The sequence below is a fragment of the Mustela putorius genome, unplaced genomic scaffold (genome assembly GCF_011764305.1).
Source record: "Mustela putorius furo isolate JIRA1106 unplaced genomic scaffold, ASM1176430v1.1 tig00003976_pilon_pilon_pilon, whole genome shotgun sequence".
Lineage (NCBI taxonomy): Eukaryota > Metazoa > Chordata > Mammalia > Carnivora > Mustelidae > Mustela > Mustela putorius.
The window spans coordinates 3,695,196-3,723,098 of NW_025422118.1; the positions used below are offsets into that span (position 1 = coordinate 3,695,196).

Below are 27,903 nucleotides of genomic sequence, written 5' to 3' on the forward strand. Positions count from 1 at the left end.
ATATCTCTCAATAGTTACCCTGAATGTGAATGGGCTAAATGCCCCTGTCAAAAGACACAGGGTATCAGAATGGATAAAAAAAAACAAAACCCATCTATATGTTGCCTCCAAGAAACTCATTTTAAGCCCGAAGACAGCTCCAGATTTAAAGTGAGGGGGTGGAAAAGAATTTACCATGCTAATGGACATCAGAAGAAAGCAGGAGTGGCAATCCTTATATCAGATCAATTAGATTTTAAGCCAAAGACTATAATAAGAGATGAGGAAGGACACTATATCATACTCAAAGGGTCTGTCCAACAAGAAGATCTAACAATTTTAAATATCTATGCCCCCAACGTGGGAGCAGCCAACTATATAAACCAATTAATAAGAAAATCAAAGAAACACATCAACAATAATACAATAATAGTAGGGGACTTTAACACTCCCCTCACTGAAATGGACAGATCATCCAAGCAAAAGATCAACAAGGAAATAAAGGCCTTAAACGACACACTGGACCAGATGGACATCACAGATATATTCAGAACATTTCATCCCAAAGCAACAGAATACACATTCTTCTCTAGTGCACATGGAACATTCTCCAGAATAGATCACATCCTCGGTCCTAAATCAGGACTCAACCAGTATCAAAAGATTGGGATCATTCCCTGCATATTTTCAGACCACAATGCTCTAAAGCTAGAACTCAAACACAAAAGGAAGTTTGGAAAGAACCCAAATACATGGAGACTAAACAGCATCCTTCTAAAGAATGAATGGGTCAACCGGGAAATTAAAGAAGAATTGAAAAAAATCATGGAAACAAATGACAATGAAAATACAACGGTTCAAAATCTGTGGGACACAACAAAGGCAGTCCTGAGAGGAAAATATATAGCGGTACAAGCCTTTCTCAAGAAACAAGAAAGGTCTCAGGTACACAACCTAACCCTACACCTAAAGGAGCTGGAGAAAGAACAAGAAAGAAACCCTAAGCCCAGCAGGAGAAGAGAAATCATAAAGATCAGAGCAGAAATCAATGAAATAGAAACCAAAAAAACAATAGAACAAATCAACGAAAGTAGGAGCTGGTTATTTGAAAGAATTAATAAAATTGATGAACCACTGGCCAGACTTATCAAGAAGAAAAGAGAAAGGACCCAAATAAATAAAATCATGAATGAAATAGGAGAGATCACAACTAACACCAAAGAAATACAAACTATTATAAGAACATAATATGAGCAACTCTACGCCAATAAATTTGACAATCTGGAAGAAATGGATGCATTCCTAGAAACATATAAACTACCACAACTGAACCAGGAAGAAATAGAAAGCCTGAACAGACCCATAACCAGTAAAGAGATTGAAACAGTCATTAAAAATCTCCAAACAAACAAAAGCCCAGGGCCAGACGGCTTCCTGGGGGAATTCTACCAAACATTTAAAGAAGAACTAATTCCTATTCTCCTGAAACTGTTCAAAAAAATAGAAATGGAAGGAAAACTTCCAAACTCATTTTATGAGGCCAGCATCACCTTGATCCCAAAACCAGACAAGGATCCCACCAAAAAAGAGAGCTATAGACCAATATCCTTGATGAACACAGATGCGAAAATTATCACCAAAATACTAGCCAATAGGATTCAACAGTACATTAAAAGGATTATTCACCACGACCAAGTGGGATTTATTCCAGGGCTGCAAGGTTGGTTCAACATCCGCAAATCAGTCAATGTGATACAACACATCAATAAAAGAAAGAACAAGAACCATATGATACTCTCAATAGATGCTGAAAAAGCATTTGACAAAGTACAGCATCCCTTCCTGATCAAAACTCTTCAAAGTGTAGGGATAGAGGGCACATACCTCAATATCATCAAAGCCATCTATGAAAAACCCACCGCAAATATCATTCTCAATGGAGAAAAACTGAAAGCTTTTCCGCTAAGGTCAGGAACACGGCAGGGATCGCCATTATCACCACTGCTATTCAACATAGTACTAGAAGTCCTAGCCTCAGCAATCAGACAACAAAAGGAAATTAAAGGCATCCAAATTGGCAAAGAAGAAGTCAAATTATCACTCTTCGCAGATGATATGATACTATATGTGGAAAACGGAAAAGACTCTACTCCAAAACTGCTTGAACTTATACAGGAATTCAGTAAAGTGTCAGGATATAAAATCAATGCACAGAAATCAGTTTCATTTCTCTACACCAACAACAAGACAGAAGAAAGAGAAATTAAGGAGTCAATCCCATTTCCAACTGCATCCAAAACCATAATATACCTAGGAATAAACCTAACCAAAGAGACACAGAATCTATACTCAGAAAACTATAAAGTACTCATGAAAGAAACTGAGGAAGACACAAAGAAATGGAAAAATGTTCCATGCTCCTGGATTGGAAGAATAAATATTGTGAAAATGTCTATGTTACCTAAAGCAATCTACACATTTAATGCAATTCCTACCAAAGTACCATCCATCTTTTTCAAAGAAATGGAACAAATAATGCTAAAATTTATATGGAACCAGAAAAGACCTCGAATACCCAAAGGGATATTGAAAAAGAAAGCCAAGGGGCGCCTGGGTGGCTCAGTGGATTAAGCCGCTGCCTTTGGCTCAGGTCATGATCTCAGGGTCCTGGGATCAAGCCCCGCATCGGGCTCTCTGCTCAGCAGGGAGCCTGCTTCCCTCTCTCTCTCTCTGCCTGCCTCTCCGTCTACTTGTGATTTCTGTCTGTCAAATAAATAAATAAAATTAAAAAAAAAAAAAAAGTAGGTTTCCTCAGTGAAGCCTTTAAAAAAAAAAAAAAAAAAAAAAAAAGAAAAAGAAAGCCAAAGTTGGTGGCATCACTATTCCGGACTTCAAGCTCTATTACAAAGCTGTCATCATCAAGACAGCATGGTACTGGCACAAAAACATTCACATAGATCAATGCAACAGAATAGAGAGCCCAGAAATAGACCCTCAACTCTATGGTCAACTAATCTTCGACAAAGCAGGAAAGAATGTCCAATGGAAAAAAGACAGCCTCTTCAATAAATGGTGCTGGGAAAATTGGACAGCCACATGCAGAAAAATGAAATTGGACCATTTCCTTACACCACACACAAAAATAGACTCAAAATGGATGAAGGACCTCAATGTGAGAAAGGAATCCATCAAAATCCTTGAGGAGAACACAGGCAGCAACCTCTTCGACCTCTGCCACAGCAACATCTTCCTAGGAACAACGCAAAAGGCAAGGGAAGCAAGGGAAAAAATGAACTATTGGGATTTCATCAAGATCAAAAGCTTTTGCACAGCAAAGGATACAGTTAACAAAATCAAAATACAACTGACAGAATGGGAGAAGATATTTGCAAACGACATATCAGATAAAGGACTAGTGTCCAGAATCTATAAAGAACTTAGCAAACTCAACACCCAATACACTCAACACCCAACACTCAATACAATAATCCAATCAAGAAATGGGCAGAGGACATGAACAGACATTTCTGCAAAGAAGACATCCAGATGGCCAACAGACACATGAAAAAGTGCTCCATATCACTCGGCATCAGGGAAATACAAATCAAAACCACAATGAGATAGCACCTCACACCAGTCAGAATGGCTAAAATCAACAAGTCAGGAAATGACAGATGCTGGCGAGGATGCGGAGAAAGGGGAACCCTCCTACACTGTTGGTGGGAATGCAAGCTGGTGCAGCCACTCTGGAAAATAGCATGGAGGTTCCTCAAAATGTTGAAAATAGAACTGCCCTATGACCCAGCAATTTCACTACTGGGTATTTACCCTAAAGATACAAACGTAGTGATCCAAAGGGGCACGTGCACCCGAATGTTTATAGCAGCAATGTCCACATAGCCAAACTATGGAAAGAACCTAGATGTCCATCAACAGATGAATGGATCAAGAAGAAGTGGTATATATACACAATGGAATACTATGCAGCCATCAAAAGAAATTAAATCTTGCCATTTGCGACAACATGGATGGAACTAGAGCGTATCATGCTTAGCGAAATAAGTCAAGCGGAGAAAGACAACTATCATATGATCTCCCTGATATGAGGAAGTGGTGATGCAACATGGGGGCTTAAGTGGGTAGGAGAAGAATCAATGAAACAAGATGGGTTTGGGAGGGAGACAAACCATAAGTGACTCTTAATCTCACAAAACAAACTGAGGGTTGCTGGGGGGAGGGGCTTTGGGAAAAGGGGGTGGGATTATGGACATTGGGGAGGGTATGTGCTTTGGTGAGTGCTGTGAAGTGTGTAAACCTGGTGATTCACAGACCTGTACCCCTGGGGATAAAAATATATGTTTATAAAAAATAAAAAATTAATGAAGGCAAAAAATAATAATAATAACTTTGCCTCCACTTTTCCAAATAAAAAAAAAATTAAATGTAGTTGCAGCAATCAGTGAGACAATATTATCTAATATAGGTTTAATTGGAGTTTCAGATAAATGGAAAGAAAAAAATGGGTAGAAAAATAGTTGAAAAGATAATGGCCAAAGTTGCCCTAAATTTAGTGAAAAACTACAATTATAGATTGAAAGACTGAATATACAAATGGACAAAGGCCAGACCAAATATAAAAAGAGAAGTGTGTCACACAACCTTCAGTAACCTATCCAGGAAACTAATCCTGTTTGTGAACATAAATAACCTAAAAAGACAGCCCCACTACATGTCAGATTCTATAGGAAGTCATATCGCTATCTTCAGTAACAATCAAGAAAACTAAACAGTAACTTATATAACAGTCACTCTCAAATAACCAAGACTTGATTAAAACCCTTCAGCTTTCCTAAATTTTGTCTCTCCTTCCAACTTAGAAACAAGCAGAGAAAATCATATATGTAGTCCTAAACATAAAATACTTCACCACTTCTAGTTAGCCTACCTACAGATTTCTCATGCAAATGATTTCTCATCAGGGCATTCCTGAGGCTTTCCCTTTTTTCTACAATATCAACATTTCCCACTCTTTTCCTGCTTTTAAGTGCCTGCAAAATTCAAGTGATGGTGGCTGACTCTCTTACCATGGCAAGCTCTGAGTAAGTAGTCCTTGCTTATTCTCATTTGTTTGGTTTGTTTATTTCCCAATATCATTAGTGTGAAAAAAGCAAGCATTAGAAACTGCTTGTGAAAGTGACCAGATATTGGATTTAACAGAAAAAAACTTCAAGCAGACATTATAATTATATTCAAAGAATTACTGAAGTAAACCATGATGTAAAAAATAGATGTATGTTAACAATATATCAAATAGAGTCTATCAGTATAAGGTAGAGATTGTCAGAAGAGGTAAAACACAAGACACAACTATAGTCTATCGATGGGTACCATGCTTTAAATTCAAAGATGCAAATAGGTGGGGAATAAAAAGAATGAGAAAAGATGTATCATGCAAATAGCAACCATAAGCAAATCAGAGTGACTATTTCCAGTATCAGACAAAATAGACTTTAAAACAAAAAAATTGTTACTAGAAAAAAAGAGCAACATTTTATAATAATAGAAGTTTCAACCCACAAGGAAGATACAACATTTGTAAATATATATGCACCAAATAACAGAACACCAAATTGCACAAAACAAAACAAAAAATAAAAATATAAGGAGAAATAGACAATTCAACAATTATGGTTGGAGATTTCTTTTTCTATCTTACCTTACTTTCAGTAAGGGATAGAACAACTAAGCAGAAGATCAACAAGAAAGTATAAAGCTTGAAAACACCATAAACCAATGAAACCTTACAGACATCTATAAAACACTCAACTGAACAACAATAGAATATATCTTCTTATGAACACATGGAATATTTTCCAGGACAGACCATATGCTAGGCCATAAAAGAAGCCTCAATTAATTTAAAAGTATACAAATGATAAACGTATGTTTTCTGATTACAATCACATGAACTTAGAATCATTTACATAAAAATCTGGAAAAACTAAAAAAATAAAGATCACATCCTAAATAACCTATATGGGTCAAAGGAGAAATAACCATGAAACCAAAAAATAGTTTAAAATAAACTAAAATGAAGACACACCATACTAAAAAGTATGGTAGGTATCTAAATTAGAGATAAATTTATATGTAAGAAAATCTTAAATTAATAATCTAACCATCCATCTAGGACACAGGAAAAAAAATATAGTAAATCAATATCAAGCAGAATAAAAGAAAAAAGATTAGAATGAAATAAAATAAGGATAAAAAATAAATCAATAAAACCAAAATGTGACTCTTTAAAAAGATAAACAAAAATGACAAATCTTTATATAACAGTCTGTGTTTGATACAGAAACTTATTTCTCAGAAAATAAAGTACATCAGGGGTTTATGTGCTTGAAATTAGCATATGCTTTACCATATAATCAGTTGAAAGCAGCTAACCTAGTTGGAAGATATATTAGGTTATTAAATAGTCATTTACCATGCCAGTCAGTACTCTGAAAGACTGGGGTTATGGCTGATCAGTATATGATAGTTTCCTGATAGCCAGAATACATAGGTTCAGGAAGTGGGAATGTTGAAGTGGGAATGTCTCCTGTCACCATTATACCTAACATGCTAACCTTTTTCTTTTTTCTTCTTCCTACAAGCTGTTGGAAGTTAACTTCACAATTTAGTCTCTAGTTAACATAGTATTAATTAATGGACATGATGGTTCTTGTGATTGTGTGTCTCCTCAGTTGAGGGGAAGGGTGGGAATTTCTTCACTTGTAAAAAGGGTAGCTGAATCTTGTTAAATAGAAATATGGGATAATTATGCTGTTTTACCAGAGCTCAAATGTGTGCAAATGAAAGCTGATTTTCATTTAGCTAACTTTATTTAAGCTGACTTCATTTCAAAGCTGAAGTCAAAGTTGTAGACTTTATCAATTACTGATGTCTTGGCACTCAGCTTCTAACAGATCTTTTACCTGCTTTGTGAAAATGAATCTGGGCCCCTAAATGATTTTCTCCTTTGCCAAGTGGCTCTGAAGTTTTGCCAGTAAAGGGTGTAGGAGAGCATGTCTCCTGGTTCCAGTGTGCCAGTTTGGAAATCTCCTGTAAGTATCCTGCTCATTGAACCACCAGGATCCCTCAGTGCTCGGTGATTCTCCAGTACACAGACCCTTCAGTGTATCATGTTCACTAGCACCCATCAGCCTCTAGGTTCCCCCCATAATTCAAGTTTCTCTCCTTTCACAGCAGAGTAACTTTGTGAAATACTTCTTTGTGAACAGCTTTCCTGACTACCCTAAAATGATTTCTGGGAAGTTCCAAAGAGAAATTCTATGGCAATACCTACTGGTACAGCACCATTGTGACTTCCTACTATTCAGAGATCCACAGCTGTGTCCCTTCTAACAAGGTTTGGATCTCAACGCTGGGATAACAACATTGTCTTCTTCATTACAGTCCTAGGGCTGCTGGCTGTTTCTTGTATCTGGTATTCCTATGTTTTTTAGAGTTCTCTTTACTTCTTACTTTTTATTCTAGTCTCTGTTACAGTTAATAACTCTTTATATTACACCTTCCCTGTTCAAGTTACTATATGATTTCTTTACATTAATTAAACATAAACTAAAACAGTATCTTATTTTTTTTAAAATTTCATTAGCATACCATCATAATGAATTTCTTTGTATTTTTTTTATTGTGGACCCATGCAGCATTTCAGTTGTATGAATCATACTTTTTAAGATCAAGATAAAATACCTGGACCTTCCCACCAGGTTAGTCTACTTCCTTCTAAATGTGGTTTCTATTGCTCAGATTGATAACATTTCTAATTCTTTGGAATAATCAGTTATATCAGCATTATAAATAATTAGAAAGGTTATAAATCAATAAGTAAAAAATTATTTTTAAGTAAGCATTAAGAGAAAATTTTCATGGAGGAGTCAAAAAGCTCGTTATTATTATTAATGAGCTTATTATTATTATTATTAATCTATTTCTTTCTTTGGTTTTTCCTGTTCTAATCATTGTCATTTCTTGCACTGTTTTCCTCTATTATATCTTGCTCAATGTTCTCTTTGCCCTGAGAAGAACATGTATACTGTTGGAACTGTGTGTTCGCTCCTATAATTGTTGATTAGATGAAGTTGATTGATAGTTCCACTCAAAATCCAAAAGATTTGTTGAGTTTCTTACTTTTCAATTACTGAGAAAAGAATATTTAAATCTCCAGTTATATTAATAATTTATCTGTTTCTCTTTTCATTTCTGTCAATTTCTGCCTGATGCAACTTGAGGTTTGTTTTTATATGCAAACACATTTTGAATTGTCATGCTGTTCTGGTGATTTTACCTTTTAATCATGATGAATATTTATTTGTTCTATAGAGATTGTAAAGTCCATGACAATGATGAATGGCTTATACTTCTAAGCTCTAGGCGCTGGTAACAAATTCCTTCTATGTATAACGGACTGATTTGTTCTAAAATAAGTCTGTATTTACCAAGATAATATGAGGTTGAAGGATAAAAATCATTTGTAGACTTCATTAAAAATAAATTTACCTACTTTAATCTAATTTAATAAAATTTCCTGATTTTTCCTGCACTGGAAATAGGCTTGCAGCTTTAGTAAATGTAAGCTATCTATACAGCACCAATATTGATTGCATTCGAAGCTGACACTAACGACCCACTTCATTCAGGTTATCAATAAAACATTCATTGCTTTGTTTCTTAAATTATACATTTCTCTCTCATGGATACCTCCTGGGAAGTAGGAAGCAGAGTTAGCTGTTAACTATGGCAGAATTACATAAAATTCAGGTATGGGATACTATAGCCCTGTATAGCTCTTTGTCTCACTGGTGCTAACTCTGTCTCTCTCTCACACACAAAAGAAGAACAGCATTTCAGACAAGAGTAATTCCTGCAATTCTATGCATACTTCTCAATTATTTTTACAACAAATTATAGATACTATTTTTTAAAGTTTGTTTTTTTTTTTAATTTATTTGAGAGAGAGGGAGAGTACAAGCCAGGGTAGGGGCAGAGGAAGAGGAAGAAGCAGGCTCCTGGCTGAGCAGGGACCCACCACGGGACTCGATCCCAGGACCCTAGGATCATGACCTGAGCCAAAGGCAGTCGCTTAGCCAACTAAGCCATCCGGAAACCCAGTTATAGACATTATTAAATGAAGCTCCAAGCGTTCCAAATACATGAAAGTTTAATATATTCTTACATGCACATGAAATTCTGTTTGTATTTATTTGATCCTTGAACGTATGTTAGACAAGCCTTTGGATTTTCCTCTTCTTCCCAGATTTACCTTTCCTGATTTAAATCATAATTTTTTCGCTCTAAGTATTTCATGGTATTTTCAATCCTATTGCTACATGTACTTAAGCACATATATGTACATCACTGTGAAATAATAGCACAATTGTTTTTGGTTTGGTTAACCATCTGTTTGATAAGGCTAACTTGAGACACATTTTAAGCAGAAAGTGCAGGGTCCCCAGAAAAAGAAAGATGAGATATAGCTTTTGTGATACAAGAGAAGGCATTTTAGGTCCCCAGCTCTTTTCTGTGATCTGTGCCCTACCAGCACTATTTGCCCAAGAACAGTTTTTGCAGATCTTCCAAGGAGGTATCAGAATTACAAAGAAATGCTATTAAGGAGGGCACAGTATTGCATGGAGCACTGGGTGTGGTGCAAAAACAATGAATTCTATTATGTTGAAAAGAAATTAAAAAAAAAAAAAGAATTACAAAGAAATGCAAAAACCTCAGTAGTTAAGGATTTTAATGGAACAAAGGGAATAGGAAAACTAAGTCTCAATCAGGCCAGGAACCAGCCTAACCATATCAGAAACAATAAATCTGTAGTAAAATAAGCAAGACTCTGCATTCTTTACTCAAGATAAGAGCCCAAGATCCTCTCTAGTTTACACTCTCTGAGTATCCCCATAACCCTCCGACACTTACCTCTGTTTCATTATAATGCTTTATAATTTTTTTATAATGTTTTCATTATAATCTCCACCCTATGAGGAGTACAAGCTTCATTAACAAGCATAAAATGTGTGTATAGGTGTGTTTTCTAAGGACACATGCACAACTTTATGCCTACCTTTATATGCGATGACAAAGCTCTCCTTTCTGAATCTTCATCCTAAGCACTAAATAAAAAGAACCTGCCCCTTCTTGCTTAGGCTTTGGAGCTATGCCCTATGATCTTATTTGTTGTAAAAATTTTCCTTTATATGACAACCACCTGGTGTAGTCTCTATCTGTAATTCGCCAAGGAGCTAACTCATGCTAGTTCAGTTACATCATCATCAAAAGTAAATGGTTAACCTCCTTTTAAAATAAAACATAACTCCAACCCTTTGTGTTCTAACAGGCCAACCCTAATTAAGGCGAACAAAGAAACACATAGTAAAGATAAAATAGACAGTAAAAGTCATACCTGAAGCAGTTGTTCAAGAGGCTTCATACTTCCTGTGCCATTATAACCATAAACTCTAAAATTATTAGGTAAAAAAGCTCTGTAAAATAAAGATAAAATGTATTTAATGGGGAATTTGTTTTCTAAGCTCCTATCTTGAAAATGTGTTTATTTTATCCTACTTATTATAGATAGGTAGAAAGACAGGGTTAGGGAGAAATAGAAAGTCCTGAAAATATGGATTTCATTCTAATTTTACTCAAAAATCCTGGTGTCTAGACCTCTCCTCGTTCACTTTACCATCACACTGTCCTCTAGGCTGTTTTTTAAAATATAATCACCAAGGGGTGCCTGGGTGGCTCAGTTGGTCAAGCATCTGCCTTTGGCTCAGGTCATGATCCCAAGGTCCTGGTGATGAGGGAGCAGGAGGCTGGCTGAAGACAAAGCAAAAGCTGGCACCTTGCACCCCCTCTCCACTTGCTTCCCTCAGTAATGTGTGTGACATTCCTCAGGCACCCCTGACTGCCATAAATGAGAAACAAATAGTTAACTTGCAGAGATCACAATCCTGCAAGACAGCGTCACCCTTGGTTTACAAATGTCCTAGAGATCTACAAACAAAGAAGTTACCTTATCAATAATACAATTTCCAGAGGCAAATAACTCAGTTCCTCAAGCCCTAAATAAAGTTAAATTTCTTCTAAACCCAAATCTCACTAACAAAGATGCTTGATAGCAGAAATGTGAATGGCTTGCCAAAAGACAACATTGATCAAGTTGCAAGGCCTCTGGTATCCCAGCACCTTCTAGGCCCTCTTTAGCATATGAAAGTTCCGTTGAACTCCCTTCCCCTCACCTTCCCCTACATAAAACCTGCCATCTCTCACAACCGAGGGGGGGGGGGGCCAGCTCTTCCTGCCCACGGGTCCTGTCCCCTTGCTTTAATAAACCACCATTTTGCACCAAAGATGTCTCAAGAATTCTTTCTTGGTCATCGGCTCCGGACCTCAGCCCACCAAACCTCACCTACGTTCTAGAACTTCGTCACTGGGATGGAACCTGAATTGGGCTCCCTGCTCAGCAAGCAGTCTGCTTCTCCCTCTGTCTCTCCCTGTGCTTGTGATTTTCCACACTCTCTCCCTCAAATAAATAAAATCTTAAAAAAAAAAAATAGACAAGTTTGTCTCAGAGTATTTGTACCAGTTGCTGCCCCTTCCTGGAATGTTCTTCAGCATAGTTCATTGTCTCATTTACTTCAAGTCTATATATCACCTTCTCAGTGAGACTGATCTGGGTAAGTTTATTTTTTAAATGCAACTTTCCTAATTATCAAAACATAGGATTTTCAAACAATACTTCTAACTTTGCTCTCTATTTTTGCTTAAGCATTTATCACCTTCTAAAATTCTTCCTAATCCACTCATTTACAGTATTTGTGTAGGAAAGAGATTAGGGTTCAAAGCTGACAGCCAGAGAAGAGAGAATTCTTGAGACATTTTGGTGCAAAAAAGTGGTTTTATTAAAGCACAAGGAGAGGACCTGTGGACAGAGAGCTGAACTGGGATCATGAGGAGTCACCAATCATATACTTTCAAGTTTGGAGGGGATTAGGAATAGTGTAAATCCCTAAGAAATTTTAGAAGCAAGGTTTCTAGGACCTTGAGGGGCTAACTGTTGTTAGGAAAAGTTCACTTATGACTGTCTAATAAAACCTTAGTCATGTGATCCCCTCAGATGTATATCAGTGGGTCATATGCTTGTGGGAGGACTACCAATATACATCTTTGGGGATAGAGATAAAGGAAGTTTCCGAAGGAATTTTTATATGTTAAAATAGACTTACACAATCCTGGGGGTTGGACTAAGATTGCCTTTCAACCCTAACAAAGTCTTAATATCAAGGCAGCAGAGTTTCTAGAGAAATGTCACTCTGCCTATTTCAAGGACTTGTTATTAGGCTATAGGCAGGTAAGGAAATTTAATTTTTCCTTTGTCATTAATATCATTATTAGTTTCATTTGATAATATAAACAGAGATTCTTGTCCATTTTGTTTACTAGTGCATCTCAAGTACTTAAAAGAATACTGGTAAAATAGCAAATGGTCAGTAAATATTGAACTAATGTGACAAGAATTCAACAGATTAGATGGAGAATTCACATGATAGTATATTATTTGTAAATATGGGATGGATATGCTGAAATGGCTTTATAAAAAGAAAGGGTAAATGTAGATATCCCATTTCATTTCTCTAGTAAGTGTAACATAAAATTTGTGACTACCATGGCAGTCTGGATTTGTTGGAAGCAAAAGGTCAAAGAGCCAAACATTGATAAACAGAGCAAGATTTTTTTTGCATTTTTGTCATACCAAAAAAAATAATATGACCCACAGTGGGGGAGGGGCTCCAGGAAACAGATTCTCAGTAGAAGGTCCTATAAAGAGGTTTAGCTGGTCATATGCAGGCACCGGTTTTTTGGAAAAGAAAGAAAAAGCCAAATGTCTGTGTTTGGGCAAGAAAACTGCTGGGATGTCTAGAAACAGGCTGAATCACTGGTGTCCTGTACCCCTAGAGAGAAAGTAATAAATGTTTGAGGTATATCAAATACATAACTTCTCTCCCTGTAAAATCTTTTGCCTGTGTTGGAAAATGTGCAGAGTGGCCAAAGAGCTAAATTTAAATTCTCTGAAAACAAGAGCAAAATTTTTATTTAAAAAAAAACTGAGGGGTGCCTGGGTGGCTCAGTGGGTTAAAGCCTCTGCCTTCAGCTCAGGTCATGATCCCAGGATCCTGGGATCAAGCCCCATATCAGGCTTTCTGCTCAGCAGGGAGCCTACTTCCCTTCCTCTCTCTCTGCCTGCCTGACTACTTGTAATCTCTGTCTGTCAAATAAATAAATAAAATCTTTAAAAAAATGATAATACAGAATTAAGAAGCTCTATGTGATTCAACCATGATAAAAGCAAAGAAAAATTACATGTGTTTTGTTTAGAAGACTAATGAAAACCAAAATAAAATCTTCAAATTATTAAGAGGAAAAACAAAGATGTTACCTTCAAAGAATCAGCAATAAGACTGACAACTACTTTGTCCGTAAAAATGAAGAAAGTCAGAAGACAATAGAATGACAAGTTTAAAAGGTTAAAATCATTTTTTAAAATGTCATCCTAGAATTTACTTCAGCAAAAAAATGTTTCAGAGGAAGGTTAGGTAAAAATTTAACAATGAATACAAACCAATATAATTTTTAAAAAGCAGACTCACAACAGAAATATAGATAATTCCAGAGAGATATATAAATTAACTGCATATAGAAACAGACATGGGGAAGGAGATGTAAAGCACCAGAATAAGTAAATTTATGGTTAAATTTAAAGAATGTTGGCTGTACAAAAATAATCTAATTGGGGTTTAAAAGTATCAGGATTATAATGGGTGAAAAAATAAAAACACATAAAAGAAGGCAAATGGAATTAAAAGATTTAATAATTTGACAATACAGGATAACTGATAAAAGTAATAATGCATATTAGTGTCAATAACTCAGAGATTAACATGTTAATCGAAATAAACTATTAAAAGAATAGTAAAAGAACATATAATAAAGAATTTGATTGGAAATGATACAATATAAAATGACAGATTCATTAAAATGAAGATAATAAAAAAGAATATAAAATAAAAGGCACAAAAGAAAAATAATAAAATGACTTCAAAAATTATATGGAAAATCAGAGGGTCAAGAAAAGCAAGGACATCTTAAAACTCTTGAACAAGGCTGGGCATCAAGAACTGTAATAAATTCACTGTAATTAGTTTAGTATGGTATTTTATAGATCAATAGGATGCAAGAATAAATATATAAACTAGCAGAAGAGAAAAAAGGATCCAGAGTCATTCAATTTATGACATCAATTACATTACAATGCAGTGAAGGAAGGTTGTGTTTTCTTCCAAATGGCCTTTGCTAAATCCATACAATGCTAATATGAAAAAATAATTAAATCTTCACTCTTATGCTCACAAAACACATAAATATCAATTCTGGATAAATTTTAGAGCTAACTGTGAAAGTGAAAACAATAAGAATATTAAAAGAAAGTAGTAGCTTTGATGGGTATCTGTATGTAGACCATCACTTCTTTAAAAATTATAAAAAGAATAATAACTACAAAGTAAAAAATGATCATTTGTACTGCATTTAAAGTAAGAATATCACACTCAATAAAAGAAAAATCCAGACTGGATAAAAATTGAAAGACAATGGTAGGAAAAATGTAGTTTACAAATACTAAACAAAAGAAAGTTTGTGTAACTATACAAACATCAAATAAAATGTAAAATAATTACTAACCACTTCATAATGTTAACATTTTATTCATCTAAAAGGGAAATATTTAAAATTTTTACTTAATTATTTACAATCTCAAAATAGGGAATTCAAAAATTAATCAATTTGAAAATCACTGTGGAAGATTTTAATACATATATTATTAAATAGAAAACTCATTTTTGAATATGGAAGAATTCTATGATATGATTTTAAAAGAACATTATAGTAAGTAATTATAGGATACTTGCTATTTTCTAGTACATATAGAATATTTACAAAAACTGAATATATATCACATCACAAAGTTAGCCTCAACTTTTAAAGGATTGAAATCAGAGCATATTCTGTGGTTAAAAATTACTAGAAATAATTCTTAGAAAAGTGCCACATGTATTGATGTTTAGAGATACAGTGAAATAATTCATGGGCCAAAGAGGAAATATAATATAAAGTTTAAAATGTTTGTTAATGGCAAACTAGAGAAAATTCTATACACCAAAGATGTAAGGGACAACTAAGCAGTATTTGGAGAAAAAAGTTAGCCTTAAATCTTTAAACTGGAAAATAAAAATGGTGATGAGTAATCAACTTAGAATTATTTTAAGGAAGTTATAAACAAAGTTCAAAATAAACACAAAGATATTAAAAGCAAAACAATAATACAAAATTCATATAATGTAGAGGACACCTGGAGTAAGGAGGCATTTTTTATACTAGATAAAACAAAAATTTTTCACAAAAGAAAAATTCTCTTTACTAAAATACCATAAGTATGAAAACAGAAGGCATAAAACAGAAGTTATTTGAAAAACACATCATGAATTAGGCTTTTAAGGCAAAACGTTAAAAGAAATCCTTAAAATAGGAAAGAAAAGGTCAAATTAGACATGTCTTTTTTAGGAAGTATAAATGTCTTAGGAATACAATGGTGGAGGAGATTTAAATATTTAAATATTTATTTATTCATTATATATAAATTATATATATATTATTTATATATTTATTTTAAATATTTAAATATTCTCAGGTCCTGGGAGTTCAGCTAGATAGCTATCAAACCATGCAGAACACCAACACACTCAACAGGAGATCAAAGAGAAGAGGAGAAACAATTCTAGGAACAGGAAAGCAACCACTTTCTGGAAGGTAGGATGTGCAAATTATATATATATATATATAATTTTATTTTTTTCTTTTTCTTTCTCCTTTTTTCTCTGCTGGTTTCAGGTCTCTTCCGATTTGGTTAGTGTATATTTTTCTGGGGGCATTGATACTCTTAATATTTTGTTTTCTCACTCATCTATTCTTATCTGGATAAAATGACAAGGTGAATTTGAGGTGAAATACAAGAAGATAGACCTGGGCGGGGGGAGGGGCCAGTTCCTGGCAAGCCGTAGAGCAGTGGAGCATAAAATCAGAACTTTAAGAAGTCTGCTCCATTGTGAGATGTCTCTCCAGAGGCTAGGCAGGGGGTGAAGCCCTCATGGGAACAGTGTGGTCTCAGGACCCACAGGGTCACAGGAAGACTGGGGGTACATGAGTGTGGCAGAGCTCCTAGGTGTCAGAGGAGGCAAGCCAGATGCAAAAATGGAGCCAAGCAGTGGACTCCCAACTTGGAATTACCTTAAACCATGATCTGAAGCACAGTCAGGCCGCCACTCTTCAAGCAGGGACCCCTCAAGTGGCAGGTCTGGGAAGACCCACCTCCTTCCTTCACGGGAGGAGTTGCATAGGAACACATTGTAGGAATCTGCTGGGTTTGGAGACTCCAAACTGAGCCATTGCCAGAGATAGAAATGCTCAGTCACAGGCTGGGCAAGCATGGAGTATGACCAGAGACCAGGGAGACGGGAAGGGTTGACTTCTTTTCTCTGAAGGCACACTGAGGAGTGGGGCCCCGAGCTCTCAGCAACTACAGGGCCAGAGATTGGAAGGCTGCCATTTTCATTCTCATCCTCCAAAGCTGTACAGAAAGCACTCAGGGAACAAAAGCTCCCAAAAGCAAAACCAAGCAGATTACTTAGCCTGGTCCCTGGCAAGGGTAGTACAATTCTGCCTCAGGCAAAGACATTTGAGAATCACTGCAACAGGCCCCTCCCCAAGATCAGCAAGAACATCCAGTCAAGATCAAGTTCACTAGTCAATGAGAACTTTGGAATTCCAGAGTTAGGGGAACACAGAACATGGAATTCATGTCTTTTTTCCCCCATGATTCTTTAGTCTTTCAAAGTTAACTTTTTAAATTTTATTGTTTTCTTATTCTTTTAATTTTTTCTCTTTCCCATTTTAAATATTTTAACTATTTTATCTTATCAATACCTTTCTAAATTCCTTTTTTACTTTTTCATTGTTATATTCTATTCCTTCATTGTATTTAACCTTATTTTTTGTATACATATAGGTTTTACTTTCTTTGAAATTCTGGAATACAGTTTCTTCTAACAGATCAAAATATACTCTAAATCAGCACATAGCTTTCTTCTAGTCTCCAGCCTCATCACATTCTTCTTGTTTCTTTTCTTTTTTCAACCAACTTCTTATCAATTCCTTTTTTAGAATCTTCTTTAATTTCCATCTTTACAGCCACATTCCATCCCTTCATCATGTTTACCCTTATTTTTGTATATATATAAGTTTTTCTTTCTTTAAATTTTTTGGATAGTTTCTTCTAACAGACCAAAATACACCCAAATCAAGTATGTGGCTCTGTTCTATTCAGTTTAATCATATATATATATATATATATAAAATTTTATTTTTTTCTTTTTCTTTCTCCTTTTTTCTCTGCTGGTTTCAGGTCTCTTCTGATTTGGTTAGTGTATATTTTTCTGGGGGCATTGATACTCTTAATATTTTGTTTTCTCATTCATCTATTCTTATCTGGATAAAATGACAAGGTGGAAAAACTCACCTCAAAAAAACAAAGAACAAGGGGCAGTACCGACAGCTGGGGACCCAATCAATGCAAACATTAGTAAGATGTTAGAAGTAGAGTTCAGAATGACGATTATCAAGGTGCTAGCTGAGCTTGAAAAGAACATGGAACATACTAGAGAATCCCTTTATGGAGAAATAAAAAAACTAAAATCTAACCAAGTTGTAATCAGTGAAATGCAATTAAAAAAAAAAAAAAAAGGATGTTCTAACTGCTAGGATAAATGAGGCAGAAGAGAGAATTAGTGATATAGGAGGCCAAATGATAGAGAATAAAGAAGCTGAGAAAGAGAGAGATAAACAACTACTGGACCACAAAGGGAGAATTCAAGAGATAGTGATACCATAAGATGAAACAATATTAGAATAATTGGGATCCCAGAAGAAGAGGAAAAAGAGAGAGGGGCAGAAGGTATTTTGGAGCAAATTATAACAGAGAATTTCCCTAATTTGGCGAAGGGAACATGTCAAAATTACTTTTAACAACATTGATAAATCTCACAGACATTATTTTGAGTGACTGTAACAAGTTGTAGGAGAATAAGCTATGATTCATTTAGAATTCAAAGCAAACAAATAGAAATATGTTAATTAGGATAATTAAATAAAATCAAGGAAATGGTTAACACAATGATCAAGAAGGTAGTTACAAATAGGGATGGAAAATGATACCTTTTTGAGGGCAGTCAATGTCAGGGGGTACAGGAATGTTTATTTCGTAGTTATTCATTTAACTGCATAAACATATTTCAGATATTTTAACTTGTACTTAACATATTGTACAATAAGGAATATTAAAACAACAATTAAATAAAGGTAATTGGTAGTGATTTTTCTGAAAGAGAGAAGATCCAATCCCCTATTTCCATCTCCACTCTCATCATTCAGAAATGACCAATTAACCATTAACCATTTTTAAATATGGTACTAAATTTTAGAAAATAAAATATGTTGACAAAGTATGGCCTATAGGCCAAACCCAACCCACCACTTTTTTTTTATATAAAGTGATATTAGAATATAGCTATATCCGTCTATCTGCATATTCCCTATGACAGCTTTCACAATAGCAGAACTGAGTGGTTGCAAGAGAGACCATATGGAGCCCATTCTAAAATGTTTGCCCTGTGCCAAAGGAGTACTGATTCTTGCTTTAAACAGAATGATCAAATGGGGCACCTGGGTGGCTCAGTGGGTTAAAGCCTCTGCTTTCAGCTCAGGTCATGATCCCAGGGTTCTGGGATTGAGCCCAGCATTGGGCTCTCTGCTCAGCAGGGAGCCTGCTCCCCCTCCCCCACCATCTGCCTCTCTGCCTACTTGTGATCTCTGTCTGTCAAATAAATAAATAAAATCTTTTTAAAAATTATTAAACAGAATGATCAAAGAAATAAAAGTAAAGACTAGTGCTGCAGCTGAAAGAGTGAGCAGGTGACATTGCAAACAAGGACAGAATCTGGACCAGAACTGTGGCCTTATGGATGGAGGGTTAAATGGCCTCTGGTCTCTAGCATGAGAACACACTGTGGACTTTCCAGTAAAGGGCATAAAGCTAGAAATATCCTCACAATTTTTAAACAGAAGGAGAAAAAAATCAATACCTGCTGTCTATAGACAATGGAGGAAATGAAGCTACCCAATCCTGACAATGGCAAAAGGAGCATCACATGCAAAAATGAAAACCCTAAACTACATCTCATGCAGATGTGGAATGGATTACAAATAGCCCCATCACTGCTGAAATTCTTAGGTGATGAATTATATAAACATTGGAGCCAGCTAAATGGATTCACTAAATGGAATGAAGCCACTGCTTGACATAGGGTTGCCACAAAAACCCTTAATATGTAAAACATATAGTATGTGAACAATAAGATGAGGCTTGCCTGTAGTATTACCTTCAATATTTTAATCTAGAACCATTCCTGAGTTTGGCAGGAACACCTTTGAGCAATGTGATAAAACTGGTGTTCTAATTTTGTGTGTTTGAAGGCTGTAGGGGACTGTGGAGTTTCTGTGACAAGGCACAGATTGCTGCTAGCTCTACACACAGCCAAAGCTTCATAGGCTGTTGAGAGTGCAAGTGACATCACTGTTTGTATATAAACTGTTGACTAAGCCTGAAGCCAACTACATGGCAAGACACCCTGAGTCCCTGGGACAGTGGTCACTGAAGGCTTTGTGACTCCACCAGCAGGGATTCCCTGGACACACATTATTCTGTCTCCTCTTCACCACAGTCTTACTCACTATATTCTCATCTGTTGCATTAAAATGAAAAAAAAAAAAGGAAAAGTTTTTATGTTTTACTTTGTATAGTTTTGGTCAGATCTAAAAAGCTGAGTTCTATTTGTGACTACTTTTTTGACTTTTTGCAACAATATTTTGAAAATTTTTAAGCCAAGACTTACTAGGTAACTCTTACTTAATTTCCAAAAAGCTGGTTCCTCTTTGATTAAACATTTGTAATTATGTTCTAATTTTATCATGCTAGTCATTGAGAATATGGTTACTCTTAAAAAACTTTGTGATGGTTTTTCCTTAAGTGTATTTTGCTTGTATGCATGAAGAAAGCATTAATTGTAGGGTATGTAATACTCAATTCATCCATTATATCATCATCAGCTGTATTGTATATTCTATACTCTTTTTTCCTAATATAAAAAAAGACAGAGCTTAAGAAATATACTGCTATTCAGAAGCCAACTTTTTTAATATTAGGAAAAAATATAGAATATACAACTAATGATGACACAGATGGCTGACAGACACATGAAATAGCAGACACATGAAATGATCAACATAACTCATCATCGGGGAAATACAAATCAAAACTTCAATGAGATATTACCTCACACCTGTCAGAATGGCTAAAATAACAACACAGGAAACAAAGACGTTGGCAATAATGCAGAGAAAAGGGAACCCTGTCACAGTGTTGATGGGAATGCAAATTGATGCAGCTGCTCTGGAAAGCAGTATGGAGGTTCCTCAAAAAGGTAAAAATAGAACTACCCTACAATCCAGCAATAACACTACTAGCTATTTACCCAAAGAATACAAAAAATTCAAAGGGATACATGCACCCCAGTATTTGTAGTAGCATTGCCTACTGTAGCTAAATTACAGAAACAACCCAAATGTGCCATCAATTGATAAATGGATAAAGAAGAGGTTGTATACCTATATAATGGAATATCACTCATCCATAGAAAAGAATGAAATCTTGCCATTTGCAATGACGTGTATGGAGCTAGCAAGATCAGTCAGTCAGAGAAAGACAAATAAATACCATATGATTTCCCTCATATGTGGAATTCAAGAAACAAACAGATTAACATAGGGGGAAAAAAGAGAGAAAGGCAAACCCATAAAAGAGACTTAGCTATAGAGGGGCACCTGGGTGGCTCAGTGGGTTAAAGCCTCTGCCTTTGGCTCAGGTCATGATCCCAGGGTCTTGGGATCAAGCCCCTGATCAAGCCCCGCATCTGCTCTCTGCTCAGCAGGAGGTCTGCTTCCTCCTCTCTGCCTGCCTCTCTGCCTACTTGTCATCTCTGTCAAATAAATAAAGAAAATCTTAAAAGAGAGAGAGAGAGAGATTTATCTATAGAAAACAAACTGATGGTTACCAGAGGTGAGTGAGGGATGTGCAAAATAGGTGATAGGGATTAAGGAGGGCACGTGTGATAACCACTAGTTGTTATATGTTAAGTGTTGAATCACTAAATTCTACTCCTGAAACTAATATTACATTATATATTAACTAACCGGATTTTAAATAAAAATTTGGAGAAAAAAGAAAAACAATTTCACAGTTTTAAAAACAAATTAGAGTTCTGAAATTCCTATTTTTACCATTTAAGAAGTACCATTACAATTCTGAATTTTATTTATTCCTTAGTATGATGTGCTTATTTTTCCTAATTCATCAGCTGGCATGGGATTGAGTTTGGCTAATTACACTTATATTCTAAGTCCTAAATACATTCTGATATGATGTGTTAAGTAATTTTCTTTTAGTTACCACTTTTCTTTCCACCCTAAAATTCAAGATGTTTTCAAATGAATAGTTAGTAACTAGGAACATCTAGAAATACAAAATAATTAGACTCTGGATTAATTATAAACAATAATTAGAACAAATAGAGATGACAAAATAATCTAGAACACCTACTTTTGCATTAGGTTCACCGTGTATGTTTTTCCTTCAATCATAATGTTGTAGGACACCTAGAAGAAGAGTATATTAAAAAGGCAAAGAAAAGTGAGAAGAATGTTAGAAAGGAACACTATCATTTTATATCAATGCTAACTACATTCAAAGCACATGAATACAGTAAAAAGAGGAAAATTTATAATTTAATGTTGATTTATTTCAGTAAAACTTGATATTTAAATATTGGCTTTCATAATAAATATAATGGAAGAATATGATTTGTTATTTCTTATTTGTTAATTTTCAAATGTAGCTAATAAAATATTTGAATCTGAAAAATTAGTTTTTATCCAATAATTACATTAGTTTAATGAAGTCACTGCAAAACTTATGCTTAAAATGGAAGAGTAGAAATTATTCAACACAAAATTTATATGGTAGAACAAAGATTTAACAGCACATATTTGCAGATTTTATAAAATTCATTCCAAGTTTGGATCAAAACTCATTGACTTATTTTATTAATAGTAAGATTAAGAAATGATGTCTCACAAATGGGCAATTCAGTCTTTGTAGATCAATTTGGGTAGCTTTGACATCTTTACATTATTTGGCCTTCCAATCCAATAACATGGGATATACTCTATTTATTTAAGCTTTTAATTCTTCTCATCGTTTTATTGTCTTCAGAGAGGAGGCTTTGCTTATTTTTGTTAGAATTTGATTTTGATTTTTATGTAGTATAAAATTTTCTTTTTAAAAGTTTCATTTTAGGTGTGCCTGGGTGGCTCAGTGGATTAAAGCCTCTGCCTTCGGCTCAGGTCATGATCTCAGGGTCCTGGGATCAAGTCCCGCATCAGGCTCTCTGTTTGGCAGGGAGCCTGCTTCCTCCTCTCTCTCTGCCTGCCTCTCTGCCTACTTGTGATCTGTCTCTGCCAAAGAAATAAAATCTTAAAAAAAAATTGTTAAAAAAAAGTTTCATTTTATATTTTTGTTCTGCAGAATAGAAATGCAATTGATTTTTGTTTTGATCTTGTTTCTTTTTGTCTTGTTGTGTTCTGATCTTGTTTCTAAAGATTTTACTAAATTATTGTGCTATTTCTAATTTTCTCTAGATTATTTTGGATTTTATTTTGTAGAGAATTATTTAATCTGTAAATAATGATAGCATTATATTTTCTAATTATTATGCTTATTTTTAATTTTTGTTATTTTCTTTCCTTACTGCAGTGGCTAATATTTCCAGGCAAGGATAAATAGAAAAGGTAATAGTGGACATCCTTATCCTTTTCTTGATCTTAGGAGAAAAACCTTTCAATATTTCAACTTTATGCATGATTTTTTTTCAAAGGCATTTGATATCCTCTATAAGCCACGATTAATTATTATTTTTAATTATTATATATTTTGGACATATAAACATGACAGAAAATCATATAAAATGCCTGTCACTAATGTCTATGTTAAAAATTAAGAGCATTGCAAGTATTTGAAAGCAATTTTAAGTACTCTCTTATCCCATGATCAATTCCCTTTCTTACACTCCAGCTAACCAACATCCTGAATTTCATGTTTATCATTCCCATTCATATTTTTATATTTGTCCTAATTATGGATGTTTAATTTTTTGCATAAATTTTTGTTCTTCATAGATGTAATCCTACAAATTACGTATTTCATTGCTGGATTACATCTCTGCTTGAAACACTATCTCATACAATAAGCACAATGCAAACATTGCTATCGTCATCATCACCAATACATATACCTTTCTAATTTATTTTTTTGATGGTATAGCATGCCATATGAATATAGCACAGTTTATTCATCTATTCTGTCAATGGATGTTTAGTTTTCTTTCATCACTATTTTAAGCAATGGCCCAGTAAATAATCTTAGACATATATCTTTGTGCATTTTTGTTAAATATGTTAAACTAAACCTATGAGTGAACTTCTTTTATTGAAAAGTACTTTTACAACTTCAAGCTTAAAATTAATCTGCAAATTTGTTCTACCAACGTAGACACTCACAAAAAGTAATATTATCCTTCAATCCATCTCCTTTAATTGCATTTTGTTTTGTTAAGAGTTAACTTTTGCCATTGCTGATGTGAAATAGTAACTTATTGTGTTTACTTGGCAATTCCTTAAAAATATCCTGATTTGTATATATGTTTGATAATTATTACCCACTCAAGTTCAACCCTTGTCATTTATAACTTTGTACGTTTCTATTTTTTGTTGTTGTTTTTTATCTTATTGACTCGTATGAATTCTTTTTTTTTTAAGATTTTATTTATTTATTTGACAGACAGATATCACAAGTAGGCAGAGAAACAGGCAGAGAGAGAGGGGGGGAAGCAGTGCTCCCTGCTGAGCAGAGAACCCAGTGTGGGGCTCGATCCCAGGACCCTGGGATCATGATCTGAGCTGAAAGGAAAAGCTTTAACCCACTGAGCCACCCAGGCGCCCCATGACTTGTATGAATTCTTGATATATTCTGGATACCTTTTCTGTGTTATATGGATTTCAAATATCTTCTGTGAGTCTGGAATATTTTTCACTTTATTTATTGTATCTATTTATTTTTATCTTTGAATCTAGATGTTCCTTAATCCTTCATTTAAGTATTTATATTCCATTTTCTTTCTGGTATAATTCTTCCCTATTATAAGGTCCTAGAAATAATCTTTTATCTTGTCTTCCAAATTTTTAGTGTTTTACTCTCAGATGTATGCATTTACATGATCTTGAAGCAATTTTGGTGTGTAATGTAGCATTAATATATACTTTATCATTATTCCATATTATTAATCAACTGTGCCTTCACCATTTATTAACTAGTACGTTTTTTAACCAATGATTTCATTGCCACCACTGAACTGAGTAAGCTTGTATGTATGTGGGTCTTTAGGAGGCACTCTTTCTGTTAATTTATTTTTCCCTTAGAATTACCATATTACTTAAACTTTAAAATATGTTTTGAAATTAAACCAAAGTGAATCACTATTTTGTTCTTCAAAATTATTAATTTTTTTAGTTTTAACCTTTCCATACATATTTTAGAATCAACCTGCCAATTTCCTTAAAATTTCTTATTGGAACAGCAGTCAATCTATATATATTTGGTGAAAATTAGCCCAAGAAAATACTGCATATTCTTGACTGCCAACATGATTTATTTTTTATTTTTCCATTTTTATTAGTGGTTGTATAATTTTTTAAAAGATTTATTTATTTATGTTAGAAAAAGAGAAAGAAAGAGGGGGCAAGCAAGAGGGGCAGAGGGAGAGGGAAAGAATCTAATGTCTTTCAATAAAGGTTGACTATATCCTAAAAAGTATTTACCTTTATATATATATATGTACAATATACACCTTCATCAAAGATACGTTATTTACCAATAAGATTATTATTAAATATGTGTATGTGTGTATTTTCCCTTATTTTTTTTGTTCTACATTTCTACTTAATTTCAATATTTGATTCTTATTCTTTGTTCTTGTTTTACTCCTCTTTTATAACATCCAAGTAGATGTCCGGTATTCTGATTTCGCTATGTCAGGGTTTTCTCTATACTGATTTCTATTTATTCTGTGTTGTCATACTTGCATCTAAAGATACTCTTTTTCTATAATTTCTCAGTTATTATATGTTTAATACAGCCTCTTCTCCAGATTTCTTCCCCCTCTGTCAGGAATATCAGTTATTATATACTTAAGCTTCCAATTCTATCTTTCTTCTCCCATAGTCATTCATATGTTGCATTTTCTGATCTCTTTAGTTGATTCTGGTCTACTGTTAAGTCTTGATTTTTTTTCCCACTTTCATTATACTTTTCACATCTAGACAGACTGTTCAGGTTTTTTTAGAACTTTTAGTGAAGAGTATCTTCTTATAAATTATATCATTTATTTATTAATTATAAGTTATTAACATGCACTATGTTATGTTTATAACAATTGTTAAATTCATAAGTACAATATAACCTCACTAATTCAAAAAATACTATGTATTCAGCACTATTCTAGACATGGGGGATAGAGACATTAACAAAATAGTCAAACTTTTTTCCTCGTAAATTTGAAAGTTGAGGACAGGTAATTTTTTTAGTACTTCTCTTATGAGAATTACTATCATAGAAGGTAGTGATGCCTGGTTGAAGATATTTCCTTCTAAGCAGATTCTGTATATATTTTCTAATAAGAGCAAGCAATTCCATATTATTTTTGCATTGAAAAATAAAACTCTCTCAAAATAGTGTTAAATGCCTCACTTTTTTTTCTATTTAAATGGTTAAATCTAAGTTTTCATAAATATACATTCCTTTTAAAATGATATATTGAAAATTTTAAGCTTGTAAGTTAAGGTGACAAGTGGGTAATTGGTAAGGAAATATTTGCACTCAAATTACCAGAACATCTACTACCCAACCAAAAAGAAAATTAAGATGTGATATTTGAAAAAACACATTTCACATCTTGGATTGATTCCAGAAATTAGTAAAAAGGAAAAAAAAAGATATTTTCTAATTCAAAGAAAACAAAACCTAATACCCTGAACCAAGATGAACTAAGATGGCATAAAAAAAGTCTTAATAATTAACATATTTGCAATCAAGATGGAAAAACTGGTCATATAAACTTCATTAAATGAAATAAATTATACAGTATAAGGAAGCCATGGGTTTACTTAACAAAGAAAAAAACCCTCAAAGATAGCCTAGTAAGAAGAGACTGTCTAGATGGATCAGGTCAATGATTATTCAAAGACACTCAAGAGGAAAACAGATTTAAATGATGGGACTTGGGGCTTTGATAATAACCATCACTATACCACATTTCTATGAAGCATGGTTTATCTTGGTTCATTTCCAAAAGGGCTTTTCCACTTACGGAAAACCAGGTATAAATATAAAATTCACCAAGTTTGCATGGATGAAAATGCCCAGTTTACTTCTTACAAAAAAAAAAAAAATCCGCATCATTTTAGAATGTGAAAAATGCTAGTGTTTAATTACATGTGATTCAACTCCTCCACTTAATATTGACAGTGTTTTCTCTGGTATTGTAATTTGCACACGTAGTCTTTCAGAATCTGCAAGGTACAAATATTTTATTAGAGTAACACCATCACTCCATAGCTTCCTCCATTATTTCCTCATCTAAATCTGTAATCTTTCACCTGCTACCTTTTTTTAAACTATCTTTTCAAATACAGTCGATTCCCACTTCTTCCTAGAATTACAAGACTTTAAAGAGAAATTCAGTACAAATAAAGTCAGGTCTTTGGGACTTTTCCAACTACAGAGTCTACAGGTCAAGAATGCAGAGCAATAAATGAAATGCTAACCTTGATACATTCACTTAAACCATGGCACATCTCATCTTTTACATGGTACCAAGACGAGTGGGAAAGTCCCCTCACATCCAATGTGGATTTTGGTTGGGGGAGGTGATGCGGTGGTGGGGTCTGGCTTACAGAGTCAGAGCCCCTACAAGAAAGCAGTTTCCCAGGGATACCTGGAATCTCAGAAAAAAAAAATGGAGAGGAGAACTGACATTCCCAAAATGTCAGAAGAAAGGATTTTTTTTACTTACTATTGTCTGTCTGGACCCCAATGAGCCCGATAAGAAGTAGTAAACACAACATGGCTTCATGTACGGATGCCAGCCCGAATAATGGCAGTTGGCTTTCCTAGAGGGCAGTTGGGAGCGCGAGGAGAGCCTTCCTGGTCACGCACCTAGCAAGAGCCAGTCGGCTGTGAGAGCAGAGGTGGGTCGAGAGAGTGGGTGCTGTGCACTGTTGAACATAGGCTGTCTTGGCCCCTATGTCTGTGCAGAAGACTTCGAATCAGTTTGACGCCGCTTTTGGGACTCACAGAAGAGCAGAATCACTCCCATACCACAGGGCTGAAGAAACAGTTAATGAGCAGGAAGATTCATACACACTTCTTACAGAACTTTTCACTGAAGATATCTATATATCTATATAGATATATTCTACAAACCATAGGCTAACTATTCGATTAATATTCAAGTGAACAAA

At 34.5% G+C, this 27,903-nt stretch overlaps 1 protein-coding gene across 4 annotated transcripts in view; it reads right to left on the reverse strand.

The window, feature by feature from the left end:
* Positions 1 to 27,671, reverse strand: part of ADAM2 (ADAM metallopeptidase domain 2) — a 155,508-nt gene extending 127,837 nt beyond the window's left edge. For 2 of the 4 annotated variants that reach the window (XR_001180466.2, XR_001180465.2), the window contains exons 1-4: positions 27,456 to 27,671; positions 26,876 to 26,952; positions 21,872 to 21,927; positions 10,454 to 10,532 (exon numbers count right to left, since the gene is read on the reverse strand). Coding sequence is in view for 2 of the 4 variants with exons in the window: in XM_013059256.2 (XP_012914710.1) it covers positions 10,454 to 10,532; positions 21,872 to 21,927; positions 26,876 to 26,952; positions 27,456 to 27,507 (264 nt within the window). In the remaining 2 variants the exon portion in view is untranslated. The remainder of the gene's footprint in view (positions 1 to 10,453; positions 10,533 to 21,871; positions 21,928 to 26,875; positions 26,953 to 27,455) is intronic. The other 2 variants (XM_013059256.2, XM_013059258.2) reach the window with 2 other exon arrangements.
* Positions 27,672 to 27,903: the final 232 nt, after the last annotated feature.